The following is a 27,495-nucleotide window of genomic DNA, read 5'->3' on the forward strand; positions in this document are numbered from 1 at the left end:
AAGGAACAAGAGAGTAGGAATAAATAGAACATTTTGAGGTTGGCAGGTTGTAACTCATGGGGTAGCACTAGGATCAGTACTTGGACATCAGCTATTTATAATTTGCATTGATGACCTAGATGAGGACATTGAGTGTAATGTATCCAAGTTTGATGGATGAACAAGGTTAGGTGGGAAAGTTAGAAGTGGGGAGGATGCACCGAGGCAGTAGAGGAATATATACATATTGAATGAGCGGAAAAGAACATGGCAGATGAATTACAATGTGATGAGTGCGAAGTTACCCATTTTGGTAGAAAAAGTAAAATAGCAGAATACCTTTTGAATGGCAGGAGGTTGGGAAAATTTGGATTCAGAGGGACATGAGTGTTCTGGTACATAAATTACTGAAATTAACGTGCAGATACAACAAGCAATTAGGAAAGCAAATGGCATGCTTGCTTTTGTTATTTGGGATTGGAGTAAAAAGGTGTTACTACAGTACTATTATACATGTTTGCAGATGATACGAAGATTGGTGGAGTTGTGGATAGTGAGGAGGGCTGTTGTCGGCTTCAAAGAGACATAGATAGAATGCAGAGCTGGGCTGAGAAGTGGCAGATGGAGTTTAACCCTGACAAGTGTGAGGTTGTCCATTTTGGAAGGACAAATCTGAATGCGGAATACAGGGTTAATGGTAGGGTTCTTGGCAATGTGGAGGAGCAGAGAGATCTTGGGGTCTATGTTCATTGTTCTTTGAAAGTTGCCACTCAAGTGGATAGAGCTGTGAAGAAGGCCTATGGTGTGCTAGCGTTCATTAGCAGAGGGATTGAATTTAAGAGCCGTGAGGTGATGATGCAGCTGTACAAAACCTTGGTCAGGCCACATTTGGAGTACTGTGTGCAGTTCTGGTCACCTCATTTTAGGAAGGATGTGGAAGCTTTGGAAAAGGTGCAAAGGAGATTTACCAGGATGTTGCCTGGAATGGAGAGTAGGTCATACGAGGAAAGATTGAGGGTGTTAGGCCTTTTCTCATTAGAACGGAGAAGGATGAGGGGCGACTTGATAGAGGTTTATAAGATGATCAGGGGAATAGATAGAGTAGACAGTCAGAGACTTTTTCCCCGGGTGGAACACACCATTACAAGGGGACATAAATTTAAGATAAATGGTGGAAGATATAGAGGGGATGTCAGAGGTAGGTTCTTTACCCAGAGAGTAGTGGGGGCATGGAATGCACTGCCTGTGGTAGTAGTTGAGTCGGAAAATTTATGGACCTTCAAGCGGCTATTGGATAGGTACTTGGATTAGGGTAGAATAAGGGAGTGTAGGTTAACTTCTTAAGGGCAGCACGGTAGCATTGTGGATAGCACAATTGCTTCACAGCTCCAGGGTCCCAAGTTCGATTTCGACTTGGGTCACTGTCTGTGTGGAGTCTGCACATCCTCCCCGTGACTGCGTGGGTTTCCTCCGGGTACTCCGGTTTCCTCCCACAGTCCAAAGATGTGCAGGTTGGGTGGATTGGCCATGACAAATTGTCCAAAATTCTATGATTAACCTAGGACAAAAGTTCGGCGCAACATCGTGGGCCGAAGGGCCTGTTCTGTGCTGTATTTCTCTATCTATCCTCTAAACAATCAACATTTACCTTAGCCACTCTTTTTTGTTTTATATATTTGTAGAAACGTTTACTATGTGTTTTTATATTCTGAGCAAGTTTACTCTCATAATCTATCTTTCTCTTCTTTATAGCTTTTTTAGTAGCTTTCTGTTGCCCCTAAAGATTTCCCAAACCTCTTGTCTCCCACTAATCTTTGCCACTTTGTATGCTTTTTCCTTCAATTTGATATTCTCCCTTATTTCATTAGATATCCACGGCCGATTTTCCCTCTTTCTACCGTCCTTCCTTTTTGTTGGTATAAACTTTTGCTGAGCACTGTGAAAAATCGCTTGGAAGGTTCTCCACTGTTCCTCAACTGTTTCACCATAAAGTCTTTGCTCCCAGTCTACCTTAGCTAGCTCTTCTCTCATACAATTGTAATCTCCTTGGTTTAAGCACAAAACACGAGTATTTGATTTTACCTTCTCACCCTCCATCTGTATTTTAAATTCCACCATATTGTGATCACTCCTTCCGAAAAATATAAAATACTCAATGTAAATACATAGACACAGGCATAAGGTGAAGCATATGGGCATTCATTGCAGCAGGGTAGCATGGTGGTTAGCATAAATGCTTCACAGCTCCAAGGTCCCAGGTTCGATTCCCGGCTGGGTCACTGTCTGTGTGGAGTCTGCACCTCCTCCCCCTGTGTGCGTGGGTTTCCTCCGGGTGCTCCGGTTTCCTCCCACAGTCCAAAGATGTGCGGGTTAGGTGGATTGGCCATGCTAAATTGCCCGTAGTGTCCTAATAAAAGTAAGGTTAAGGGGGATGTTGTTGGGTTACGGGTATAGGGTGGATACGTGGGTTTGAGTAGGGTGATCATGGCTCGGCACAACATTGAGGGCCGAAGGGCCTGTTCTGTGCTGTACTGTTCTATGTTCTATGTTCTATGTTCTTCGTGAGGTCACACATGGAGTACAGAGTGCAGTTTTAGTCTCTTTTCCTAAGGAAGAATATACTTTTCCTGGAGTGCAATGAAGGTTCACTAGATGGTGAAGGGATTCTCCTCTTCAGAGAGATTGAGTAGACTGTGCCTGTGTTCCCTTTGAGTTTAGAAGAATGAGAACTGGTCTCACTGAAAGATATAAAATTCTTAAGAGACTTGAAAGATGCTGAGAATATCGAATTTACAGTGCAGAAGGAGGCCATTCGGCCCATCGAAGTCTGCACCGGCTCTTGGAAAGAGCACCATACCCAAGCCCACACTACCCTATCCCCATAACCCCACTCAACCAACACTAAGGGCAATTTTGGACACTAAGGGCAATTTAGCATGGCCAATCCACCTAACCTGCACATCTTTGGACTGTGGGAGGAAACTGGAGCACCCGGAGGAAACCCACGCACACACAGGGAGAATGTGCAGACTCCGCACAGACAGTGACCCAGCCGGGAATCGAACCTGGTACCCTGGAGCTGTGAAGCAATTGTGCTAACCACTATGCTACCGTGCTGCCCTTATATGTTTCACAGAATAAGGAGTCGGACATGTAGAGCTGACATGAGGAGAAATCTCTTCACTCAAATTGTTGTGTATCTTTGGAAGTTTCACTCCAGAAAATGCTTAGTAATTAACTATAACTAAGTTAGGCCTCAATAGATTTTTGAGTAATAAGCAAGTTAAGGGATATGGAGTAGTGTGAGAAGCTGGAGTTGAGGTAGAAGATCAGGCATGAAGAGGACAGCACGGTGGCACAGTGGTTAGCACTGCTGCCTCACAGCACCCAGGTCCCAGGTTCGATCCCAGCTCAGGATCACTGTCCGTGTGGAGTTTGCACATTCTCCTAGTATTTGCGTGGGTTTTACCCCCACAACCTAAAGGTATGCAGGGTTGGCGAATTGGCCATGCTGAATTGCTCCTTATTTGGAAAAAATGAATTGGGAATTCCAAATTTATATTAAAAAAAAGATTAGGCATGATATTATTGAATAGTGGAGCAGGCGCGATATGGCCAAATGGCCTTACTACAGCTCCTATTTGTTACATAGTTATAAGAGGGGAACATTATCCGAATCAAAGATAACTGTTCACAATATCTCTACCCTGGGAGCCAGGAAGGGAAGCTGGGTGGTCAGTAGTTTAGTGAGAACATGGTTGAGGGAGAAGGCGTGTGGATGATAAGGGGGAAACCTCTTGCAGCAAGTTATGCCTGGTAGAATTATGGATAGGGAGGGAAGGAGCAGAGGCAACTGATTGGATTGCCTCAATCTTAGTGATGAAGAAGTCCATGACGTCCTCGTACTTATTGGAGGTCAGGGTGAAAAGTCAGAGAAGAGGGTGTATAAAGACAGTTTGCCAAAGAACAACAAAGCCAAGAGTTACTGGTGCATCCCAGAATGATCCCGGAAAAATTAGCAGGTTTTTAAATTACTTTTAATGACACCACCCTAGGATGTTGTAACATTAGCCAGACTTCTGCCCCTGATCACTGTCCAGTGACACGGAGACAACGGGCGAGGATAAGATCAGCCATTACTACAACAGCCCCATAACTAACTAATGATTGGTACTCTTAGAATCATATACGACACAAGAGGGCAGTAATGAAATGCTCTGGCATTGATGGAATTGTAGGGATAGCTTTTCAATCTGATGCTCTCAGTGGACACCAGTGTTCTGAAGCAATGCATGCTAATACAATTATGGGCACATTGCTGTCATTTTCCATTCATTAAATTTAATCGCTGGAAAGTTAAAGGCAGTATGCTAGAAGTGCTCCATGTGAACACCACTCTCCCTGAAAGCTTTGTGTTGTGGACTTCCACTGATGTTGAATAACCAACATGATTGAAATAGGTGCAACATAATCAGGGCCAGCTGCTTTCATTCCAAAAGTAACGAAATGCTCTGAGTAACAATTTCAGATATAAGAGGATAGAATTTACCAGAAACATAAATGAACCAGCCAAGTTCTCTATATAGTCAGAACAGTGGTCTCCAAAGATGACAATAAATCACAGATACAACCGGGAGCTTCATTCATTCCAATTCTGTTCAATTTTCCAATATCTGCAAATGACCTGGACACTGATTCTAGAACCATGCAGACATGTTGCTTTACAATTACCCTGACAATTATGAAGGGTTGAGAGAATCTGGATTGTGGTTAGTTTGTCGATTGTCTGCTAAATTAGGAACGGGGATCACATTTTTAAATTAAAGACAACTAAAGAAAATGACAAATTGAGGCAAGATTTGTTCAAAAAGAGGTGTGATAGATGAAGCAGAGTCCCAATAACTGAGGGAGAACAAGGAAGTGTAATTGGGTTCCCGTGAGTCAGTAGTAGGTTTATTGAATTTCGAAGTGTATGAAGGGAAACTTTGTAGGTAGGCTAGATGGATCAATGGCCTTCTCCTTCCTGAACTCTGAACATGAAACTCTGCATGGTGTTAACCCGATAATCAAAATATGTTGTCCAATAAGGTTTTGCAACCCAAGCTCTAAACATGAAGGAGATTTTAGAATTCATTTGCATCTTGGATTATATGCACTGGAGTTTAGAAGAGTGAGAGGGGATCTCATAGAAACTTGTAAAATTCTAACAGGATTATACGGTGGGAAAGTCCATAGGGGTCATAGTTTAAGATGAGGTAAATGTTTTAGAACTGAGGTTAGGAGAAATGCCTTCACCCAGTGAGCGGTGAATCTGTGGAATTCACTACCACAGAAAGTAGTTGAGGCCAAAATGTTGTGTAGTTTCAGGAAGGAATTAGATATAGCTCTTGTGGCTGAAGTAATCAAGGGATATGGGTGTGGGGTGGGGTGGGGTGGGGGGAGGCTGGATCAGGGTATTGAACTTGATGATCAGCCATGATCATAATGAATGGTGGAGCAGGCACTAAAGGCCGAATGGCCTCCTCCTGCTTCTATGTATGTGTGGTCAAAAATTCATTTCAGGATCAAATGTGACACCAAAGTTTGTGAATCGTGTAGGTCAGACTCGGGGATAAAGTTTGTGACTAGGAAATTGAGTTTGTGGTGAAATATGAAGACAATGGCTTTGGTCTTCCCAATAATTATTTGGAGGAAATTTCTGCTCATCCGGGGCTGGATGTCAGACAGATTTGAAAATTGCAGTTGAGGGATCAGGACAGGTGGTGGCAAAGTAGAGCTGAGTGTTCTCAGCATTTAGGTGAAAAACTAAAGCTGTGTTATCAGTTGAGCAGAGGGAACCTGGAAAAGCTTGGCCTGATGTACTTGGAAGAAAGGATGAAGTCAGCAGAAACAACTGTACAGATAGTCTTAATCTTAATGACAAAGGAGTCCAGGAGTTCAATGCACTTGAAAGAGACAGGGGAAAGGAATTTATAAAGATGGATTTTGTCAGAAAAAAAATTCAGGGTTATCTCTGCATTCTAGAAATATCCTGGAACAGGGATTACTTTAGCAGATGGGGGCAGGATCTGATTGTACTTTCTGTAATTCCGTCACATCTGGCAATCAATGTTAAATCAGTTATCAGACATTTCCATTTCAGTCTACGTCGCTTGGAGTTAAGGGGCTGGATTCTCCGACCCCCTGCCGGGTCAGAGAATCACTAGGGGGCGGCGTGAATCCTGCCCCCGCCGTCTCCCGAAGTCTCTGGCACCAGAGATTCGGCGGGGGCGGGAATCGCGCCGCGCATGTCGGCCCCCCCCCCCCCCAAACTGGCGATTCTCTGTCCCGCGATGGGCTGAAGTCCCGCTGCTGTCATGCCAGTCCCGACGGCGGGAATCAAACCACCTACCTTACCAGCGGGACCAGGCGGCGCGTGCGGGCTCCGGGGTCCTGGAGGGGGCGCGGGGGCGATCTGGCCCCGGGGGGTGCCCCCACGGTGGCCTTACCCACAATCGGGGCCCATCGATCGGCGGGCGGGCCTGTGCCGTGGGGCACTATTTTCCTTCCACGTTGGCCATAGCCTTCACAATGGCGGACGCGGAAGTGACACCCTCCCCTGCGCATGCGCGGGGATGACGTCGCCGCTCTGGCGCATGCGTGGACTTCCGCCGGCCGGCGAAGTCCCTTCGGCCCCGGCTGGCGTGGCGCCAAAGGCCTTTCCCGACGGCCGGCAGGGTGCCAACCACTCCGGCACGGGCCTAGCCCCTCAAGGTTAGGGCTTGGCCCCTAAAGGTGGAAGAAATCCGTACCTTTGGGGCGGCCCGACGCCGGAGTGGTTCACGCCACTCCATCCCGCCGGGACCCCCCGCCCCGCCGGGTAGAGGAGAATCCAAGCCAAGGAAACAGAGATGAACGTTGTACCAGGGATCATTGGCCTGGGTGACAGTGAATAATATTTTTAATGGAGTCTAGGGTATCAAACGGTGAGTAGAGGGTGCTGATGCAGAAATGGCCCAGTGAATGGCCCCGGCCAAAGGCTGGACAGTTGAAAAATTGAAAGTGCAGTTATTTATTTTCCAGGGGTGAACACAGAATGTAGTAGGATTGAGGCGGGAAAGGGGGTGTGGGTAAACGGCAATACAAGAAAGCTATTAAAGATACAAAGATAGGTAGAAACCACATTGTCAGGAGGATACAAAGAATCTGCAAAGGGTAATAGATAGGTGAAATCAGTGGACAAAATTTGGCAGATGCAGCATAATATGGGGAATTTGGTAGGAAGAGTAGAAAAACAAAACCTTAGTTAAATGGAGGGAGACTACAGAATGCTGCAGTACACGGGAATCTGGGTGTCCTGGTACGTGAATCACAAAAAGTAAACATGTAGGTACCACAAGTAATCAGGAAAGCAAATGGAATGGTGGCCTTTATTGCAAGGGGGATGGAGTATAAAAGTAAGTCTTGCTACAGCTGTAGAAGCATTGCTGGAGCAACATCTGGAATACTGTGTAGTTTTGATTTCCTTACTTAAGAAAGGATATATTTACATTCGAAGCAAAGGACAACGAAAAGTACAGCACATAAACAGGCCCTTCAGCTCTCCAGGCCTGCGCCGACCATGCTGCCCGTCTAACCTAAAACCTTCTACCACAACAGTTCAGAGAAGATTCGCCAGGCTCTTTTATGGTATGAAAGAGTTGTCTTACGAGGGAAAATTGAGCAGGTTGGGCCGAAATATTTTAAACACTAGTTCAGAAGAATGAGAGGTGATCTTATTGAAACATACTCCTTGACAGGGTGAATGCTAAGAGGATGCCTGAATATTCAACAAGCTACATGTGGCACACTAGGCCTCTCAATAGAACAAAGAACAAAGAAAATTACAGCACAGGAACAGGCCCTTCTGCCCTCCCAGCCTGCGCCAATCCAGATCCTTTATCTAAACCTGTCGCCTATTTTCCAAGGATCTACGTCTCTCTGTTCCCCGCCCGTTCATATAGGTGGGAACTGTGAAACTTAGCCTGAAATAAAATCTTTTTCAGCGAATGAACGCACAGCAATAAGCAGTTCACAAAATATGGAAATAGTCTGAAATGCAATAGGTGAATAAGTAATTTCATACATTTGAATTTAAAAAATGTAAGTACAAAGCACAGTTTGGTGCCTCTATATGCAGCGCAGGGCATGATTAAAGTTGAAATTTGGATAAACATAAATTAATTTGTAGAAGATTTCTCTTGGACAATTTCTAGGCACCTCTTCAGATAAAAACAGATTCACCTTTATTGTAATAGTAGTCATCAACTATTGAACATCTACCAAACACTCAAAGCTGCTGGAATGTCTTGTGGTTGGTTTTAAATAAAATCAATGAATCAAGGCTAACTTTTAGCTGTCTGGCCTGTTGCCAAAATAATACGCATTGCCTCAAGGCATCTTCTGTAAAATAGTTTGTCTGCAACCGTCATGTGTTCTGATATGATTGACTCACTGATACTTTCAAAGGTAGGAACTTCTTGTGACTTTCTACTTCAAAAAAGTGACATGATTCAACATCTCGCGATGAATGGCTAAAACTAAAAACTGGCAGTTAATTTCCAAGGGTATTTCCTGAGGTTTCTCTGGCACTTTCGCCGAACCTTTGAGGGACAACCTAGAAAAATCCACCCTTTATGGACTCTAGAGGTAAGGCCTGATGCAGAATGAAAATTGGAAGGAGAGAATCCAGAAATTGTCTCTGGGATGTGTATAGGTTTGACAGGAGTGAGGAGTGACCTCAGAATTACAGGTGTGAGGGAAAGTGTAAGCATCGGGCTTTGAAAGCATTATTGGGAGATAACAGGCCCCATCGCATTGGTGGCAGGTAGGTGGTGACAAGATATGAAGTACTGAGGGGTTTATATGGTCTATTGCAGTTTGGAGAGCCTAGGGTGTCAGGTAGTGTGCAAGGGTGTCGGGGAACATATAAGGTCAGGTGGTATAGCCGTGTTCTGTGAGGTTTGGAGATCTGGCAGCCTTGAGTAGGTAATGGTATCATAGGAATTGAGAACAATAAAAAGGTCTTGGAAGCATTGGGGAACTGGACCAACCGAGAAGAGATTTCTGACACATGGTAGCACCATGGAACAGGTGATCCAAAGGTCATAGAGCACCTTGGGAGGAACCAAGGTCTGTCAGTGTTGGGCTGGAAGGGCATGGGGCCAATCCCCAAGTGTGGGGATTAGCTGGTATCCGAAGTGGAGGGCAGAGGTTCTTGGAATGAAAAAAATATATATACAGTGGTAGGATATCATGATATGGTTAACGGTCATCCGAAGATGTGTGAGCACTAAGTGGGGAAATCATAGAATCACGTAATATTGGGAATAATCATTCAGAATCCAATAGTACTCAGGAGAGACCTCACCAAGCCTGGAAACACTGGAATATGGCGTCCGGGATCCAGAAAATCTAAGTGTGGGATTCCAGAATCAAGGAGCATTAGTGGGAAGAAAGGGCTGGTCTGACATTTGGGATACTTGCAGCATTGAAGGAGATACTGGAATCAGTATTTTATTTAAAGAGTGGGGAGATAGAGTCTTACCAACATTAAGAGGCACGAGTGCCCAGGAGAATCAAAACTAAACTACTAAATCCTCCCAATTTGTTATACCCAAACTAAAAGTCAATTTAAGATATGCAAAAGCATTGCTGGCATCAAACGTTGAGAATTTAAAATGTAGAAAGTTACATATTCTAATGAATTGACGATTGCGATAGGCCCAATGGAAATAAATGAAAAACGTTTTCAAAACTAGGTACCACAACGATTGACAGCCAAGTTATGTTTATACCAGGTGCCATAAAGATTTTCCATCCCAAGTTACATTATGTTACAATAGGTGTCACAATGATTTTCCACTGTCAGCTATGTTATGGTACACCAGGTGCTACAATGATTCCCCATTGCAGTTAAGACCTGTTACACAACTTCCGAATACAGTATATTACAGTAGGAGCTCAATCTTTGCTGAAAACGGGAAAATACCAACTCCGCAAACCTGGCTCTGGAGAAAGCGACCTGAAACTTTGGATTTAGGCAGTGGGGTACGGTAGTGCTAACTGGAGTTGGGCCTGCCTCCAGACTTCACGTTATTTTAAAAAACTCTCACACATAACATTCAAATCCATACAAGTATTTGATCCCATATAAAATCAAACATTTCCTTCAAGTATCTAATCCTTTATGAAAGCATACATTTCAAGTATTTAATCCCCCCCATGAAAACATATATTTGCATTCATTGCTCCAACTCAGACAACAAATCTCTTTAAAAACCAATTAGAGATGTCAATCAAACTTTATAGGACTTCCACTACAATAATGATAAGTTGTGAAAGCAGTCAAACAGCACTGATCCTTGTGTCAGCAGAGAGATAGACAGCAGAAATTTTCTTCAACTACAGGCTAGATCTTTTTTCCCCAGAATTTATCTCGACAAGTTCCGCAAAGCTTATCCATTTTTTATGCACGTTCATGTCTACTCTTAACCATCCCAAGCTATCTGACTTCTCCAAATTGGTGCTTAACCTCTTCAAATAACTGCAGCAGCTTTAGACTTTTTCCTCAGCTGTCTCAAATCCATGAGTTGTGTTTGAAATCCCAATAACAAACATTCGTTGCGATTCAGCGGAAAAAGGTCTGCTTTTCAGAGTGGTGTTTCTCAGCGGCTGCAGCGTTGAAACTCACCGCTCCCCTACCCCGCCCTGCATATTCAGCAGCTGTTTTTTTGGATGTCGGGGAGTTTCTCCAAGCTGAGGGGACACAGATTGGGATGTCATTTTGAACTGCAGTGGCAATCTCTACACGCACCAGCCCCCCTTCAGGCCCCTCCCCACTTACTAGACCCTGCCTCCTTCACCCCCAAACCTTCTCAAGGCCCCTGGACGACCCGCTCACACCCCCTCCAATGGGCAAGGCCCCACTTGGCCGACCCCGTTAGAGGCAATGTGGAACCTGGGCACACTTGGACTGCCAGCCTGACACTCTGACAGTGCCTCTGACACCATGGAAGTATTATTCAGGCACCTTGGTACTGCCACAGTGACAATGCCAGTGCACCTGTGTGGCTGAATCACGCCCATTGAATCTTTTTGAAGGCAGCTGCACTTTTACGTGTGTAACTCATCCCTGGTGGAAATGGCAGGTGCATAGTTTGGGGGTGGACTTTCAGGAATTGTGGCTCCAACATCACTTTCATAAGCCCCGAAAATTCAGGCACATGTGAATTCAGGCACCATCATCTGACATGGATCTGCCCAGCAACAGGTCTAGCCGGCAACAGGTAGAAATTTGCAGAGTAACATGAATGTAACAAGGCAAGATATGGTGCGATCTGCCGAGCAACAGGTGGCATGGGTCTGCCAACAACAGATAGAAATCTGCTGAGCGACTGCAGTCGCCAGCATTCAAGAGGCATAATGCGGTGCGATTTTAAAAGTAACAAGATGCAAGTGTCTAGACAAGTGATACATAGTTGTCAGCACCCTCAGAAGCAGAGAAGCAGTTTACCCCTAACAGCTAGACAGGCAAATTTGAAACCTGATGGCCAGGAGCATCTAAGTCTTGGAGCCAAGGTCCTGCTTCGTAAAAGCAGTTTAAATATCTTCGCTGGACCAGGAAAAGATGTTTCCCAGACCAGGGGCACGTTCTACGTAAGTGTGTGTGTGTTTAGTGATTCATATACTTAGGTCTTAGGGTATTGTCCTCATTTTTGTGTGTATTTGTTTTTCTTTAATTTAATAAATAGTGTTTAATAATTGTTGGGCAACGACTGGGCTGCTTATTCTTCACTGGACTCCTCACACCATTCCAAAACTATACACCCCCACAAGCTGGACCTCCAAAGTTGGGATACCCTTGCAGATCCCATCAGCGTGGATCGTGACACACCAGAAAATATTATGTTACGTCAAAGGACTGCAATGGTTTCTATCTCCTCACCTGAGGCAGTCAGCGGGACTGGAGCAGAAATAATATGAGCCAATGAGAGTTACTATAACTAATCAGATCTTGGGAGGCGTGCCGGGGAGCGAGGAAGATGAATGGCTACAAAGCTAGGACAGCCATCAAGTGCTACCCTTAATAGGATCAGGTGATCCCAACAACGAGGAGAGGATTTCTTTTTTAAATTAGAAATACCCAATTCTCGTTTTTTCAGTTAAGGGGTAATTTAGAATCAATACAAAATGAGTGTTTGTACCGTTTGGCCGTGTATATATTTTTTACTGTTTTAATAAAAAGATATGGCCAATCCACCTACCTTTTAAAAAATATTTTTTATTCTCCTTTTTCACATTTTCTCCCAAATTTACAACCACCAACAATAATCATTAACAAATATGTCAACCCCATATCAATAACAATGATCCCACCCACCCACCAAACCCCAAACATTAGCCCGCATGTTCACATAAACAAATGACAAAAAGGAATCAGGAACCATAGTCACCATTAACATTGAGACTCACGCAGAGAAGGGGAGAATGTGCAAACTCCACCAAACCCAGGTCCTTGGCGCTGTGAGGCAGCGGTGCTAACCACTGCGCCACCATGCCGCCCCAACGGAGAGAGGCTTGCATACTGAATATATTTTACGAGAAGACAATGCTTTTGGCATTGTGGATGAAATTAAAATTGTAACATTCATACAAATGGGTGGGACAAAAGCCCACCGAGTCAGTGATGTAATGCCTCGTATGTGGTCCTTTATGAATGCAGGTCCACAGAATAAAAGAAAATCCTAATTTAGCCTAAGCTAGCAATTACACACAGGGCACAATTTCTGTTGGAGGTGAAAGTGCCAACTTATTTTAGGCTGATAGGATAACATACTGTGAACCCAAAGTAAAAACAGAAAATGCTGGATAAACTCAGCACGTCTGGCTGAATCTCTGGAGAGAGAAACCGAGTTAAGGTTAAATCCATATAGACCTTCTACAGAGTTGAAAAGGGTTGAAACATTGACTGTGTTTCACTCTCCACAGATGCTGCCAGACCTGTTCAGTTTATCCCGCATTTTCTATTTTTATTTCCAATTTCCATCATCTGCTATACTTTGATTTTATTATAATGTGAATCTATTGGGAGCCCCATCCCACCAGGCATTATAGAACAGTACAGCACAGAACAGGCCCTTCGGCCCTCGATGTTGTGCCGAGCAATGATCACCCTACTCAAGCCAACGTATCCACCCTATACCAGTAACCCCCCCGCATTAACCTTATATTTTTAGGACACTAAGGGCAATTTAGCATGGCCAATCCACCTAACCCGCACATCTTTGGACTGTGGGAGGAAACCGGAGCACCCGGAGGAAACCCACGCACACACGGGGAGGACGTGCAGACTCCGCACAGACAGTGACCCAGCCGGGAACCGAACCTGGGACACTGGAGCTGTGAAGCATTTATGCTAACCACCATGTTACCGTGCTGCCCCACAATGCCCCTGCATTGTTGGAGGCTTGCTTAGTGACCTAAAAGGAATGGCAAAATACTAATAATCTTAATGAATAAAATAAACTAACCTCTCTCCCAAACAAATGTTGTATAAAATTATTAAGCATGACTTACAGAAAGTAGTTTGGGTCAATACCTGCTGAGTAATTTTGATCTGGAAGAGAATATTCAGGATGTTATGGCCGTCATTAATCTGCAGCAGCACTTGGTCATGTAGGCTATTGGTTCCATCATGAGCATAATGTAACTGTCCCCTTTTGAGGTCTTTCAATTGGAAATCCTGTACGCTTACATCTGCTGGGTGCAAAATGAGGCGGCCATGTTTTGGAGGGTCCAAAACTGATAATACCACATCTGAGGGGTTGTCATCGTCTTGAATGTCCAGTATCAGATTAGAAATGACACCTAATTCACCTCTACCGAGCAATAAGATTTTATTAGTCAGCACATAGGGACCCTGGAAAAAGACAGACAGCAATTAAAAATCACTTATCTCTCAGTTTGATGTCTTCTTTTGAAAGCAATTATTGGTTAGATTCATAAAACAAATTTAAGTTGTCAATTAAATGCTTTTATTACTACCTGACTGGATACCGAAAACATTTTACAAAATACATGAAACATTTCACTGAATTACTCCTTTAAATAAATATGGACAAATTATTGCATTACTTTTAAACAAAGAATCTCATCAATCTTCATGAACCTGCTCATCAGGCCATAAGAGTTATAATCCTGGAGGCTTAAAATGATGTACATATCAATCATTAAATGTTTAATTTCAGTTAATACAATGGGTGCTAAATTCAATAGGCCTGTGAAAACGGGTGCAGGGAACATATTGCAGGATTAACGTAATTTGCACCCGTTGCTTTTGATGCAGGCAGCACACCGACTTTGTGCTGCCTGCTAATTAATAAGGCCAGTGTGCAGCCATTGCTAACCATAGCTGTTGAATGGCTGTGTGTCTGAGCCCAAAATAGTGGGAGGCCTGCAGCAGGTAAAGATAGTCTGCACTATTTAAAGCCAAACTGCACCAATTAAAGCACAGATGTACTGTGGCGGGAGCTGGTACTGGAAGTAGTTGTAGAATTCATTCAAGATATAACATAATAATCGGACAACATGGGAGAGCAAAGGCTCCAGGAAATTTCCAATACTGCGCAGCATTTAGTGCATACTAAAGGCCTTAGTCAAGAAGGTCTATAGGAAAATGGGGACAGCAGACCACCCAGACAATCTTTCAGAAGGCACCATGACAGTCTATGTTAGGAGTCAAGCCCCAAGAACCGGAATACAGTTCTGCAAAAAGTATAATGACCTCACTTGAGTAATCACAATAAGTGGAATGCATAAAGGTGCATGGAGGAGTTTAGCACCAACTTTGCACGAGTCTGTGTGTAACATTTGGAACTCATCCTTTCCAACTCCAATAGTACATTTGTGGACTCAACGTGATGCAACATGCAATGGCTGATGTCCCAGCTTCCACTGCAGCACAAACAGAAGCCACTCAATGTCTGCGTGCAGCAGGGGGAGCACAGATGCCTGTGATGCAAGCTCAGCATTTAAAGGGGTTGGTAGTAGTATAAATGACCTCAGATATTTTGGAAATCTCTTCCAAAGCAGTGAGAGCACACTTTTATAACAAAAGCCTTTCACAGAGGCAAGGAAGCAGGAGTCAGATCTCTATATATAACCGATCTCCTGCTTGTCAGTTGCTCAGCCTGTCAGCTCCTGCTGGTTTCTCAACTTGTTTAATCTGAGGAGCTCCAGGAAACCAGTGTGCGCACTCTTGAATTTAGAATCAGGGATTAAAACAGTAGCTAAGAAGCATTTTACATATTTAAATGGCTGACTTGTCTCATCCACCAGACTTTCCCACATGCTACATTTTCTTGAGATCTTTGATCCTCGACTACTCCAATGAGTTGCAGGCACCAGGGGCAGGATTCTCCGGCAATTGGTGGGATGACCCGGCGCCAAGAACGGTGCGAACCACTCCGGCACCGGAACAACCGGAAGTTGCGGAGTCCTCCGTACTTCCGGGACCTAGGCCAGCGCCGAGGGGTTGACGCCGCACCAACTGGCGGCGAAGGGCTGGCGCGAGTTGGCACATGCGCAGACCGGCCAGCCATGGCAGAGCCCGACAAAGGCTGGCGCAGAAGGAAGACGTGCGCCCACGCTACAGGCCCGCCCGCAGATCAGTGGGCCCTGATCGCGGGCCAGGCCACCATGGGGGCCGTATCCCCCCCTGTGTCCCCCCCGCCCCTGAGGACTCACCTAGCCGGTCTACAAGCCAGGTCCAGCCCTGATGGAACATGTCCATTTCACGCTGGGGGGACTGGCCAGAAACTGATGGCCACTCGGCCCATCGGGGCCCGGAGAATTGCCGAGAGTGCTGCTGCCAACGGCCCCCGACCGGCGCAGCATAAACCCCACCCCCGCCCGAAAACTGGCGTCGGAGCGGCGGGACGGGATTCGCGCCCCCCCCAAGGGATTCTCCGACCCAGCGGGGGGTCGGAGAATCCTGCCCCAGGTGCTCCGGTTGCCTCCCACAGTCCAAAAATGTGCAAGTTAGGTGAATTGGCTATGCTAAATTGTCCCTGCATGTCGAAAAGGTTAGATGGGGTTACTGGGTCATGGGGATAGAGTGGAGGCATGGGTCTGCCGCCAGTGTTCATTTGGGCGCCATACTCTGGTCCCTCGCTGGTGGTGATAATGAGGTTTGTGTCCCTTGTTGGCAGCAGCATGCAACACTGGCATTTACATGCATTTAAATCTGATTAGTGGGTTGGAAATTGCATGCTCCGCCCTTCCGGGATGCTCTGCTCCTCTCAGGCAGATGTCGCGTGGGCGTGAATAACTCAAGTATTTACAAATACCACCCCTCAGGATCACATCTGTCTCCTCCTGCTGAGACTGGCAGTGCTGACTGCCTCTGCCACCATCACCCAGGGGCTGCTCAGGAGGGAAGGCTCAAATCTGGGTCCAGGCTGGGGAAGAGGGTCTCCCTCTGCTCCTCACTGGCATGGAACTATGGTTCCACCTCGGACTCCCAACCGGGGAGCAGGTCTTCTTTGAGCTGCAATCTTTGATCTTGGTGGCTGCAATGAATGTGTGGTAAGTGAAGCCCATCAAAACAGCTCTAGCTGCCAGGCTCTTTGGCACTAACTCCACTCCAGCAGTTAGAATGTCTGCTGGGCCGGGAATTGCTCGGAATTCACGCCAGCAGAGTATTGGCCCATTAGCGTGTCCCGAATTGCTCCAGAACTAGCACCCCAACGGGAACGTGAACAGCACGCAAATCAGTTCCGGCGTCAACACAATGTCCCAACAGGAAAATTTTGCCCAGTGTTTCAAGAGGATCCAGAACCTTGGGAGGGTGGGAAAGGTGTGTGGTATAGTACTTACCGATGCAAAGCCTCACATTCGGTTTTTCCGAGCATTTCCTTGCACAGCACTTCTTAAGACCATCACAACTTGCAGTTCCACTCAATCCTCTCTCTCCCCAGGCACCTCACATCCTTATTTACACAGCCAACACTCTCACTCACTCTCATCCTGTTGCCTCCTCAAACTCATGGCTCACAGTCAACCTCCACAAATGCTATCCTTCCCTCCTTACTATGCAATCAATGTCTCACACTCGCAACTCTCTGTTTTCTGTCCTTGAAGAAGAGAGCACATAAACATTGGGAAGGGGCAGAAACCCAGGAGGGGTAGGTGTTGGTCTTCAGTAATGGACAGCTTGATACCTGGCCACATGTACCCATATGCTACTCTGGGAGGTGGTCTTGTTCCCGGAAGCAGCAGATGTCAGCAGAAAGCTGCTGTGAAATTCAGAGCTTTCCCGAAACACTGATGCTCGCACATTTCGAGAGAGCTGATCTTCTGCCTCTGTGCTGGCGGTCTCACTTCCTTCGATTTAGATCTTAATGTCCATCCATTCTGTCCTATGGAGCAGCATGTACCTGAGAAGAGGCAACTGCTGCTCTTGTTTATGTTTCTAATCCTTTGACTAATCATCAGAGGTTCAAGGCAAAGCTGCATAAACTGCCCCCATTACACAGGGAGAAGGAAAGCAGGGAAGCTCAGATCAAGGTGAGTGAATCTAAGGCAGGTAAAGTGACTTCCAAAAAGTTGGCAATCACCTGTAAGGCAGTGAAAGCACATTCTCAAGAGAAGTGCTGGTAGCACCAACTGCTCACAGGGGCATGGATGCAATTTCACTCTTTGAAAAAATAAAAAGGCCTTCCAGTCTGATAGTTTCACTGAACAAGGCGCAATACAAATGCAAGTTGTTACAATAAACAACCAACAGTATTGGTATAGGTGTTCTCAGTGGCAGTACAGAAGATATGTAAATGACCTCTCAAATGTAATGGTCCAAGAGGAGTACCTAGTAACAATGGCACTCACTCAGAGCATTAACAGCTCTTTAAATGTTTTATTTTATTTTCTGCCCTGATTTTATTTCTCTTTTTACTTTTCTACAATGCATGTTTTACTGCTGTATCTCAAGATATTTCAGACAGGAGCCAATGTGACAAAGGTGTCTGAACATAATGGCCCAGATCTTCTGGTCACGGTGGAAAGGGTATGCCTGACTGTGATTTCAAATGTTCAGCAATGAACAGTCAGAAGGTCAAATGGCAGGGTAATTCCAGCAAAGCAACCTTCCCCCCTCCCCAACACACACACACACGCACTTATGATGAAATGAAGAAATGCCCCTTAAGGTATGTCTTCTGTTCACTGACCAACACTGCTCATCTCTGTCAGCCCCCAACAATGTTCACCCTTTCCCCTGAACCTCCCCCAAGTGTTCACCGTATCCCCCCACCACCATCCTCTGTCCATGGTACCTTCGTCTTTCCTCACCCAACAATGCTAACCCTTTCCCCCCACCTCTCAACAGTACTCAACGTTTCACCCCTGATAATGATTGCCCCCTCTCTCCCCACCCCCTTCCTCATCCTCCCACCTCCCTCACCCTGAACAACAACAATCTCCTCTGTGCACACTCCTCGACAATGCCCTCTCTCCCAACGAGAAATCCAGAAAGTGAGTCATGAGAGGAAGGCCGAACATTACCGGAGGAATGGGTGTAGGTATTTCCAAAAGTAAGGGGAGGTGGGGCTGAACATCATTGGGGGATGAACACTTCCACAAAGTAGAGGTGAATATTGTGTTGGGATTGGGGTTAAACACTGTTGAGAAAGAGGTGAACATGTTGTCAGGATGGGGTGAAAATTGTTGGGACTGGAGTGAACAGGGTGCTGGAAATGGTGTGAACATTGACAGGAGTAGGGTGTGCGGTGGGGTGTTTAACATTCTCAGTGGTGAATTTAGGAAGGAGTGAATTGAACATCGTTGGAAGTGCTGTGGGAAATGGGTCAACATTGCCAGGAGGGGAGGTGATCTGTATCAGGGTTTCCATGGTGCTGGAGTGTTTTAGTGCTTCAGCTGATGTACTTCAAGCTGCGCTCCTTCGCAGGCTTTATAGCTGCTAAGGAGCTTAAGTTGTCAATTGTTGCTCTCATTATTAGAATTTTTTTTCTATTTGGCATTAATGAGTCTGGAGACAGCAAATGTATGATTATATGAATTATTAATTATACTTTGCATCATTAAGTTTATCTTCCATATAAATGCCTCAAAACAGATCTCCATATCAGTGTGATATGTAAATCTATGCGACAGAGTACAAAGACCTTGTGTCAGCTGGAAGATAATTGTTGACCTTGTTAATTATTCAGCAATAATCTACTTTAAAAGACTGACAGATTATTCAATGAATACTAAAAATAGGGGCAGGACCACAATGGCTACTCTACTACTCTGAATCTTTTTGCAGTTCTACCGCCTTCCCCAAACCATTCAGCAAGCATGCATGAACATTTCTTACATGTCAACCATGGTGTACTTGGGTGGCATGTGGTGCAGTGGTTAGCACTGAGAATACAGCGCTGAGGACCCAGGTGGAGTTTGCACAATCTCCCCATGTCTGCGTGGGTTTCACCCCCACAACCCAAAGATGTGCAGGTTAGGTGGATTGGCCACACTAAGTTGCCCCTTAAATTGGAAAAAAAATAATTGGGTACTCTAAATTTTAACAAAATGATGCACTAAGACCTCATCCTGTATATTTTCATTTATAAAATATATAAGGATAGCAATGAGTATATCTCAAAAGCATAAAACAGCTGAAGCTATGTCTGCCTGTGACCCCTGAACAAAAAGAGCGATCTGGCAGTAATGGGGAAACTCTCACATCATTACCCTGAAGAGCCACTGGCGACATCCTGTGGGCTGCACAGAACAAATTCAAAGAGCTAGACTTGCATTTTCATAACCCAGGCTGGCCAATAGGAGTATTACAACCTTCCTTTCAATTCCTAATGGTTGAGACATTCGGGGACCCAAACGAGGGATACATGTCCTTTGTCAAAGACAGTGAAGAGAAGTGAGTCATATGGCATGGGCCTCTGGCTTGTGGAATCAGTAATATTTCGTGCTAAGCTGCAAGGTCTCAGTCTGCACTTTTAACTTCTGACTAGCAGCCTTACAGACCAGGGGCTGGATTCTCCCCTACCCAGCATGACGGATGGTCCCAGCGTAGGGGAGTGGCACCAACCACTCAGGGGTCGGGCCTCCCCAAAGGTTCTCCCCACCTTTGGGGGCCAGCCCCGCGCCGGAGCGGTTGGCACCAGAAGACTGGCGCAAAAAACCGGCGCCCCCGGCAGCAGGGCTGGCCGAAAGGCTTTTGCCGGTCGGCGCATGCGCCGGCGGTGACGTCACCGGCGCATGCGCGATGTGGGTTTCCCTTCCCGGAGTCGGAGCGGGTGGCCCCCGATCGCGGGCCTGGCCACCGTGGGGGCACCCCCCGGGATCTGATCGCCCCCCGCCCCCCCCACAGGACCCCGGGGGCCTGCTCGCGCCGCTGATCCCGCCGTTACAGAGGTGGTTCAAACCTCGGCGGCGGGAGAGGCCTCCCAGCGGCGGGACTTCGGCCCATCCGGGCCGGAAAATCACCGCAGGGGCCTCGCCGGTCGGAGTGGCGAGATTCCCGCCACCGCCACTTCCCGGGTGGCGGAGAATCTCTGCCACGGCGGGGGCCGGATTTTCGGCGGCCCCAGGCGATTCTCCGACCCTGCTGGGGGTCGGAGAATTTCGCCCCAGAAGATAAACTTAATGATGCAAAGTATAATGAATAATTCATAAAATCATACATTTGCTGTCTCCTGGCCAGGTAGGACACCCCACCCCACCTACATCGCTTCTGCTGGAGATTCTGCACGATCACCTACAAGACCAATTGAGTTCTGCATGCATGGTGAAGCCAACACCACCAGAAATGTGAATTACACACCATTGGTTTTTAGCTTAGGAATACTTAATTGGAGCTTGATTCTGGATCCACATGCAACAATGGGTGTGATTTAACAGGACAAAAGCAGAGTCCCATTTCAGGTGCGTTTAGCGGGGTGTCACCTTCCAGATTTTTTTGCCGTAGATGAGGAACGCCCCATCGTAGCTGCACTGTACATCATTTCCTGCACTGATGAGCTCAGCTCGCCGATGGAGAAAGACGAGTCGCGGATCGGGCTGCCATTTTTAAATGCTGCCTCGATTTCTAGCCCCCCTCCCCCAACCAGCCCACTGTGGCCTCCAGACCCTCTCCCACCCCACTGCACTAACTTACCTCTTAAGAGACCTTGCGCCCCCCCCCCCCCCCCCCCCCCCAACACACACACACAATCTCTCAAGGGCTAGCCCACCTCCAGGACCAACCCTGGCATGGGCAAGCTGGCACCCAGACACTTTGGCACCACCAGCCTGGCAGTGCTACTAATAGTGCCAGTGTGCCCAGGTGGCTATGCCAAGGTGCCTGGGTGCCAGGGTGCCACTCTGCCCAGAGCCCAACCACCCGGGGGTCTCCAATAGCCTGGGAGACCGCCCAGGTGCTGTTACACCTGGTCCACGTTTGCGTAGACCAGAGCTAAACAGCATCCTGGCGAGGTCTCCTGGCACAGTTGTTAGTTCCCAAGCCTTGCCAGAATCCGACTTAGATATATTTAAATTAGCCTAATGGCTGATTTAAATATGTATATCTGGAACTCAGCCAGCGATGGAGAGGTCCAGATCGCGGAGTCTTGCGAGATACTGCGGCTTTGCCGCGTCACCAGGTCTGGCGTGACAAGGCCATTAAGCCACGCCCAATATTCATTTCCTCGGTTGTCGCCACACTGTAAATCTTTGTTTTCTCTATCCCACTTTTACCGCATGAATACAAAGTAGGCAACACTGCAATTCTTCTCCCGTGTGTTGTGTGTGGCAAATAAACTAACATTTCTGACTTAATTGCATCTTGAGTCTGCTATGGTGTTGTTAATAGAAATTGGATCACACAAAACCAAGAGGTTGGAAAATACACCACCATTTATAAAGGGGGAAGCAAATCAAAAACACCTTTCTGTTGATGGATGGGTAGCGAGAGGAGAAATTAGTGCTGTTTAAATTAATCCCCCCCTCCTGTCTGTAGCACTCAGCAATACACAGCACAGTTAAATACAAGGACAGAACCTAACAGCAACCAGCAAAAATGTGACTTTGGCAGTAAACCAAACTATAAGAAACAGTTAGGCTGAATAAACATACTCATCTGGCAGAGAAAGCAGAAAATAAAAGCCTCAGAACAATACATTAAAACGTTATTATTTTTAGCTCCAGATCAACTGCATCTCTAATACACACTTCCTTATAAGCACAATACTATTTCATTTGCGAATAAGTCACCTAGCTTGCGTTGTGGGTGAACCATTAGCACAGGACTGAAGAATACTGAGGAGAAGGCCCACCACCACCTTCTTATAGCAACCATGGATAGGCAATAAATAGAGCCTCACCAGCGTCGTCCACATTTTAAGGATGAATTTAAAATAATTCCTCCTTGCGTAACTCGTAATTCCTGTTCCAAACGTCCAAACCAAGATGAAAGCTTCAGAGTGAATAAGTAAGAATGTACCTATTCCTATATCTTCTTTATAAGCTTGAAAATACTTTTATCTTTATGCAAGATGACTTACAAGCTATGTGCTATGTTGAACACAGAATATGTGATAGTCTTTACTCCTGGGTAATCAAAGCAATCGGCTCTTTCTATTTGGTTGGCACAGCTGTTTAGGAAGCAGAAAGTTGCTTGTTGGCATGATAGTTTAATTGGCAAGAGAGCAAGTCTTCTGATGGGGTTTCCAGGAGGATCTGGCAGGAATGGGGATGGAGCCTCAGCCATCAAAAGTCTACATTTTCCTTGCGTCCCATGCTCCTCTTTGGCCCCACAAGGAAAGCAAGCAAATTAATCTGAAATGGCTTCTTTTGATATTGGATCCTCTTTCTGTTGTCTGTATTCATTGGGAAATCTACAGAGGTTACTCCACTCAGGCCGGAGATAACGCCACAATGGTATCATCAGACCTTAGTCACTCTGCTGGTTTAAGCAGTTGCTTTTGCTGCCTGGCCTGAAGAGCAGGTTAAAAATTAAAGATGGTACGATTGGAGTGGGACATTGGTGGGTTCGATATCTGGTCCATTTCACCTATCTGGTTTCCATTGCATGGGCAGGGTTACAAATACACCCCTATAAATTCTGCATTGAATCTGTCACAGTGGGAAATGTATAGGATCTGTATATCTGAATTAACAAGTAGTAAAAAGAAACAGTCGAAATTCAGTTAAGAACCAATAAGTTCTGGAAATACTCAGCAGGCCAGTCAGCATCTGAACTCGAGTCCCTGACAAACCTCGGCCCTCCTGCGCATGCAGCCAGCGGGAAAAGTCCACACATGAGTAGATCTGCACATGCGTGCCTGATTGGGAGCACCTTTGTAGTGAATGTGACCCAGGTAGCAAGACACAGGAGAAGGAAAACGAGAGATTCCAAAAGACAGTCCCGGGTAAGGGACGAAGACAGGGGACAGGAATTGGCCTCGTTCTGGAAAGTTAAAACTGAAGCAGAGAAGTAGTCTCTGAAATCAAACAAGAGGGGCTGGGAGCAGACTTTTGATGATGTCAGCATGAGAGGAGTCCTCAAGATCTGAAAAGCAGCTGAAGGCTGGAGCTGCAGGCCATTGGGGCAAAGACACCCCTTTTGGAAAATGATATTCTGCTTGGCATGGTGAAAGATCTGAGATTCTGCATGGAAGGTGAAGCTTGAGTGTACTCTGAGACCCAGGTGAGAAGAATCACGGAAGTCAATATTGAAACCCTGTAAAGTGGATCATTCATTGGTGAAGATGTCAGAGCGACTTTTGAAGAGGATTCCAAGGGAAGATCTTCAAATTGGACACCCTTGTGTGAAGACAAAATTTCAGTGAGATTGGTTGGCTCACAATGGTGGGGCGGGGTGGGGAAGAGGGGCTGCTGAGAAATCCATTGAATTGCTTTTGGTCACATCTCTCATCTGCTGTGTAGTGTGATGTGTCTCACCACAGTTCACCTGCTAGTTCACATATACCTAGTTAGTTCAGTTGGCTGGACAGCTGGTTTGTGATGCAGAGCAAGGTCAACAGCGTGGGTTAATTTCCCAAACCGGGTGAGGTTATACATGCAGGCGTTGTCATCTCAACCTTGCCCCTTTTGAAAGGGTGTCCCGATCCCCAATTTCCAAGTAAGCTTGAGGGTCCCCCACACCCCCGGGCACTGCCCCATTGTGGGTGGGATGGTTATCGCGATGCCTCGCGGGACATTGTCATGGGATGGTGCACGCTGCAATCCCGTTTAGGCACAACATGGCTGGTAGATCACGCCCCGTACTTTCCATGGTATTGTTTTATTTGTCAAGAAGGCAATTGAACAGAATGCAAGAAATTCCTATTGCAATCACTTCACAGTTTACGGCATGAACAGTTATTGGTATACAATGGGTATATCCTTTTAGAAGACTGACCCAACTCTTACAACACCCTTGCACTTTATTGCTTGTACTTTACTCCTTCAGACAAAAGCAGGGCAAAAAACCATTACCTGCCTGGTATTGTTTATTTACAGGCAGGAAGTGATCACAATGGGTTCTTTGGTAGATCATTTCCTCTTCATTAAATCGTAAAATGGCAGTGACCCTATTCTCAAACCTAGAATCCAATTCTGGGATGAGATTTCCAGTGATTATAAAAGGTGAAAGGCTGATTCAACAATGCCTCCGTGAGAAGAGTGAAAAATGATCAGCTCAGCTTAAAACCTGACCATTGTTGTACTCCCTTTACTGCAAGAAACCTTTACTTTTTCCAGCTAAAGAAAGGTTGAATACCCAAAGCTTTAAAAGTATAACCAGGAAGTCTTTAATTTCAGTTCTTACCTTGACTGAAAGAGCTTGAATATTAATTGTTTCTGGAAGAGAATACAGTTGATGGTCACTGGCTTTCAGGGTAAACTGACCGCTCCTGGCAAAAATAAAAGACAAAAGAAAAACATTGGACTAATAGGAAATTACCACTTATTTTTGTAAACTTTTACAAACCAAACTTAACTGACTTGATGAAGGCATACAAAACAACAGAGCATTTGACTGTTGAGATCTAATTGCTGCAGCTTTGAAAATATGCACATGGTCCCAGCTTATATGACAGCCACACAATAAAAATGATTTCTGTGAACTTATAATAATGAACAGTAAAATGAAAGCAATGCAAAGGACCACAAAATGTTCCTGTTATTCAAACTGTTTGCTAAATGGCACTACTATTAGCCAATTTAGTTCACAAATTGTCTCTGTATGGCTGGAACTATCATCACTTTGGGCGTACTCTCCAATACCGATTGACTTGAGCCCATAAGCTTTGGCAAAACTTTGGAGAAATGTTCATAATTCTGAATGCACTTAGCCAAGCTTTGCTCTATATTTGCAAATACCGTTGGGGTTTGATTATTGATATATGCATATCATTTCACAAAAACGGTTCTCGACAGCAAGATTTGAAAATCAGCTTGATTGTTTGACAATTCATATAATATTTCAACAGCTTCCTCAGTGAAGACTGATCTTTGGTCATCTGAGGCCAAGCTGAAGAGTACTGGAAGTTATTACAAGGAAACAATTTCACAGAACATATATGAAGACAAACATCCAAAAAACAGAAAAAGTGGCATTGAAATTAATTAAAACATTCTTATAATATCATACGCTTTTCCACCACCTAACAATGCGACTGTGAAAAATGGAAATCACTACAATTAATAATGGGCAGCATGGTAGCACTGCTGCCTCACAGTGCCAGCGACTTGGGTTTGATTCTGTTCTTGGGTGACTGTGTGGAATTTGCACAGTCTCCCAATGTTTGAGTGAGTTACCTCCAGGTGCTCTGATTTCCTCCCACAGTCCAAAGATGTGCAGCTTAGATAGATTAGCCATGATCAATGCGTGGGGTTATGGGGATAGGGCGGGGGTGTCGGCCTTGGTTGGGTGCTCTATGGGAAGGTCAGTGCAGACTTGATGGGCCAAGTGGCCTCCTTCTGCACTGTAGGTAGGGACAGCGGGCTATACACCACCTTTCCCACCTCAGTTGACATTTAGTCATCTAAAATTGTCCCTCAAGTGACCAATGATGTGCAGGTTAGGTGGGTTGGCCGTGATCAGTGCACAAGGTTACGGGATAGGGTGGAGGAGTGGGTCGAGGTAGAGTCCATGCGGACTTGATGAGCCTAATGACCTCCTTCTAAACTGTAGGAGATTCTGTGGATTTCTATATTGATTGGCAAGCTTGCTGCTGGCCTTGAAAATAGCTGTCCACAAAGATCTAACAATTTATGTGTCACGATTTTCCGGATATTCATTTAAATCTGGTGCCAAGTAAAGGCATGCAGTCAGTGTGATATCAACAAGCAGGTAATGTAAGAACATAGTAACAGGAGTCGGTCATTTAGCCCCTTGAGTCTGTTACACCATTCAATGAGATCATGGTTGATCTGTGAGCAAACTAAATACGCACACCATTGCCTAATAATATGCCTTAGTACCTTTGATTAATAAAACTATCAATCTCAGATTTAATAATAATTTAATATTTAATCTAGCACCAATTGCGGTTTGTGGAGTCAAATTCCCAACATCTACCATGTGTAGATATGTTTTCTAATTTAATTCCTGAAAGGATTGTCCCATGTTTAGGGACATGCCCCCTGTCCTAAACAATCCACCAACAGAAATAGTTTCTCCAAAACATTCCCCATCTCTTTTCCTTATCTGAAAAACTTCAATCAAATCACCCTGCGACCTTCCAGATTCCAGGGAATACTGCCCCAGTTTGTGTAATCTCTCTTTGTAATTTAATCATCGCAGTCCAGATATCATTCAGGTAACTCTACGCTTCTACTCCATCCAAGTCAAATGCATCCTTCCTAAGGCGTGCTGCCCACAATGCTCAGAGTACTGCAAGTGTAATCTGACCAGGGCTTTGTATAGCTGAAGCATGTCTTCCACCCCGCTGTATTCTAGTTCTCCAGATATAAAGACCAGCATTCCATTAGCTTTTTTGATTATTTTCTTTGTGTTCATGATATTCTAAGAGTCTGGGCAGCACGGTGGCGCAGTGGGTTAGCCCTGCTGCCTCACGGCGCCGAGATCCCAGGTCCAATCCCGGCTCTGGGTCACTGTCCGTGTGGAATTTGCACATTCTCCCTGTGTTTGCGTGGGTTTCGCCCCCACAACCCAAAGATGTGCAGGGTAGGTGGATTGACCACGCTAAATTGCCCCTTAATTGGAAAAAATTAATTAGGTATTCTAAATTTATATTTAAAAAAAATGATAGTCTAAGAGTCTATGCACTTGGACCCCTAAATTTATTTGTACATCCACCATGTTTAGCTTTCCAGCGTTTAGAAATTACTGTTATGTTCCTTTTAGGTCCAAAATGGATGACTTCAATTTTGTCTACATAAAATCTATTTGCCATAATTTTGCCTATTTATTTAATCTTTTAATATCTCCTTGTAAATTAATCCTTCCATCTACACAACTTACAATGTCGCCCACTT

At 45.4% G+C, this 27,495-nt stretch overlaps 1 protein-coding gene across 1 annotated transcript in view; it reads right to left on the reverse strand.

The window, feature by feature from the left end:
• The window catches only part of fras1 (Fraser extracellular matrix complex subunit 1), a 601,677-nt gene that overhangs the window by 199,397 nt on the left and 374,785 nt on the right, over positions 1–27,495 (reverse strand). Inside the window, exons 28-29 of the mRNA XM_038791813.1 lie at positions 24,821–24,905; positions 13,598–13,918 (exon numbers count right to left, since the gene is read on the reverse strand). Coding sequence (XP_038647741.1) covers positions 13,598–13,918; positions 24,821–24,905 — 406 coding nt within the window. The remainder of the gene's footprint in view (positions 1–13,597; positions 13,919–24,820; positions 24,906–27,495) is intronic.

This window comes from Scyliorhinus canicula, chromosome 3 (genome assembly GCF_902713615.1).
Source record: "Scyliorhinus canicula chromosome 3, sScyCan1.1, whole genome shotgun sequence".
Classification (NCBI taxonomy): Eukaryota; Metazoa; Chordata; class Chondrichthyes; order Carcharhiniformes; family Scyliorhinidae; genus Scyliorhinus; species Scyliorhinus canicula.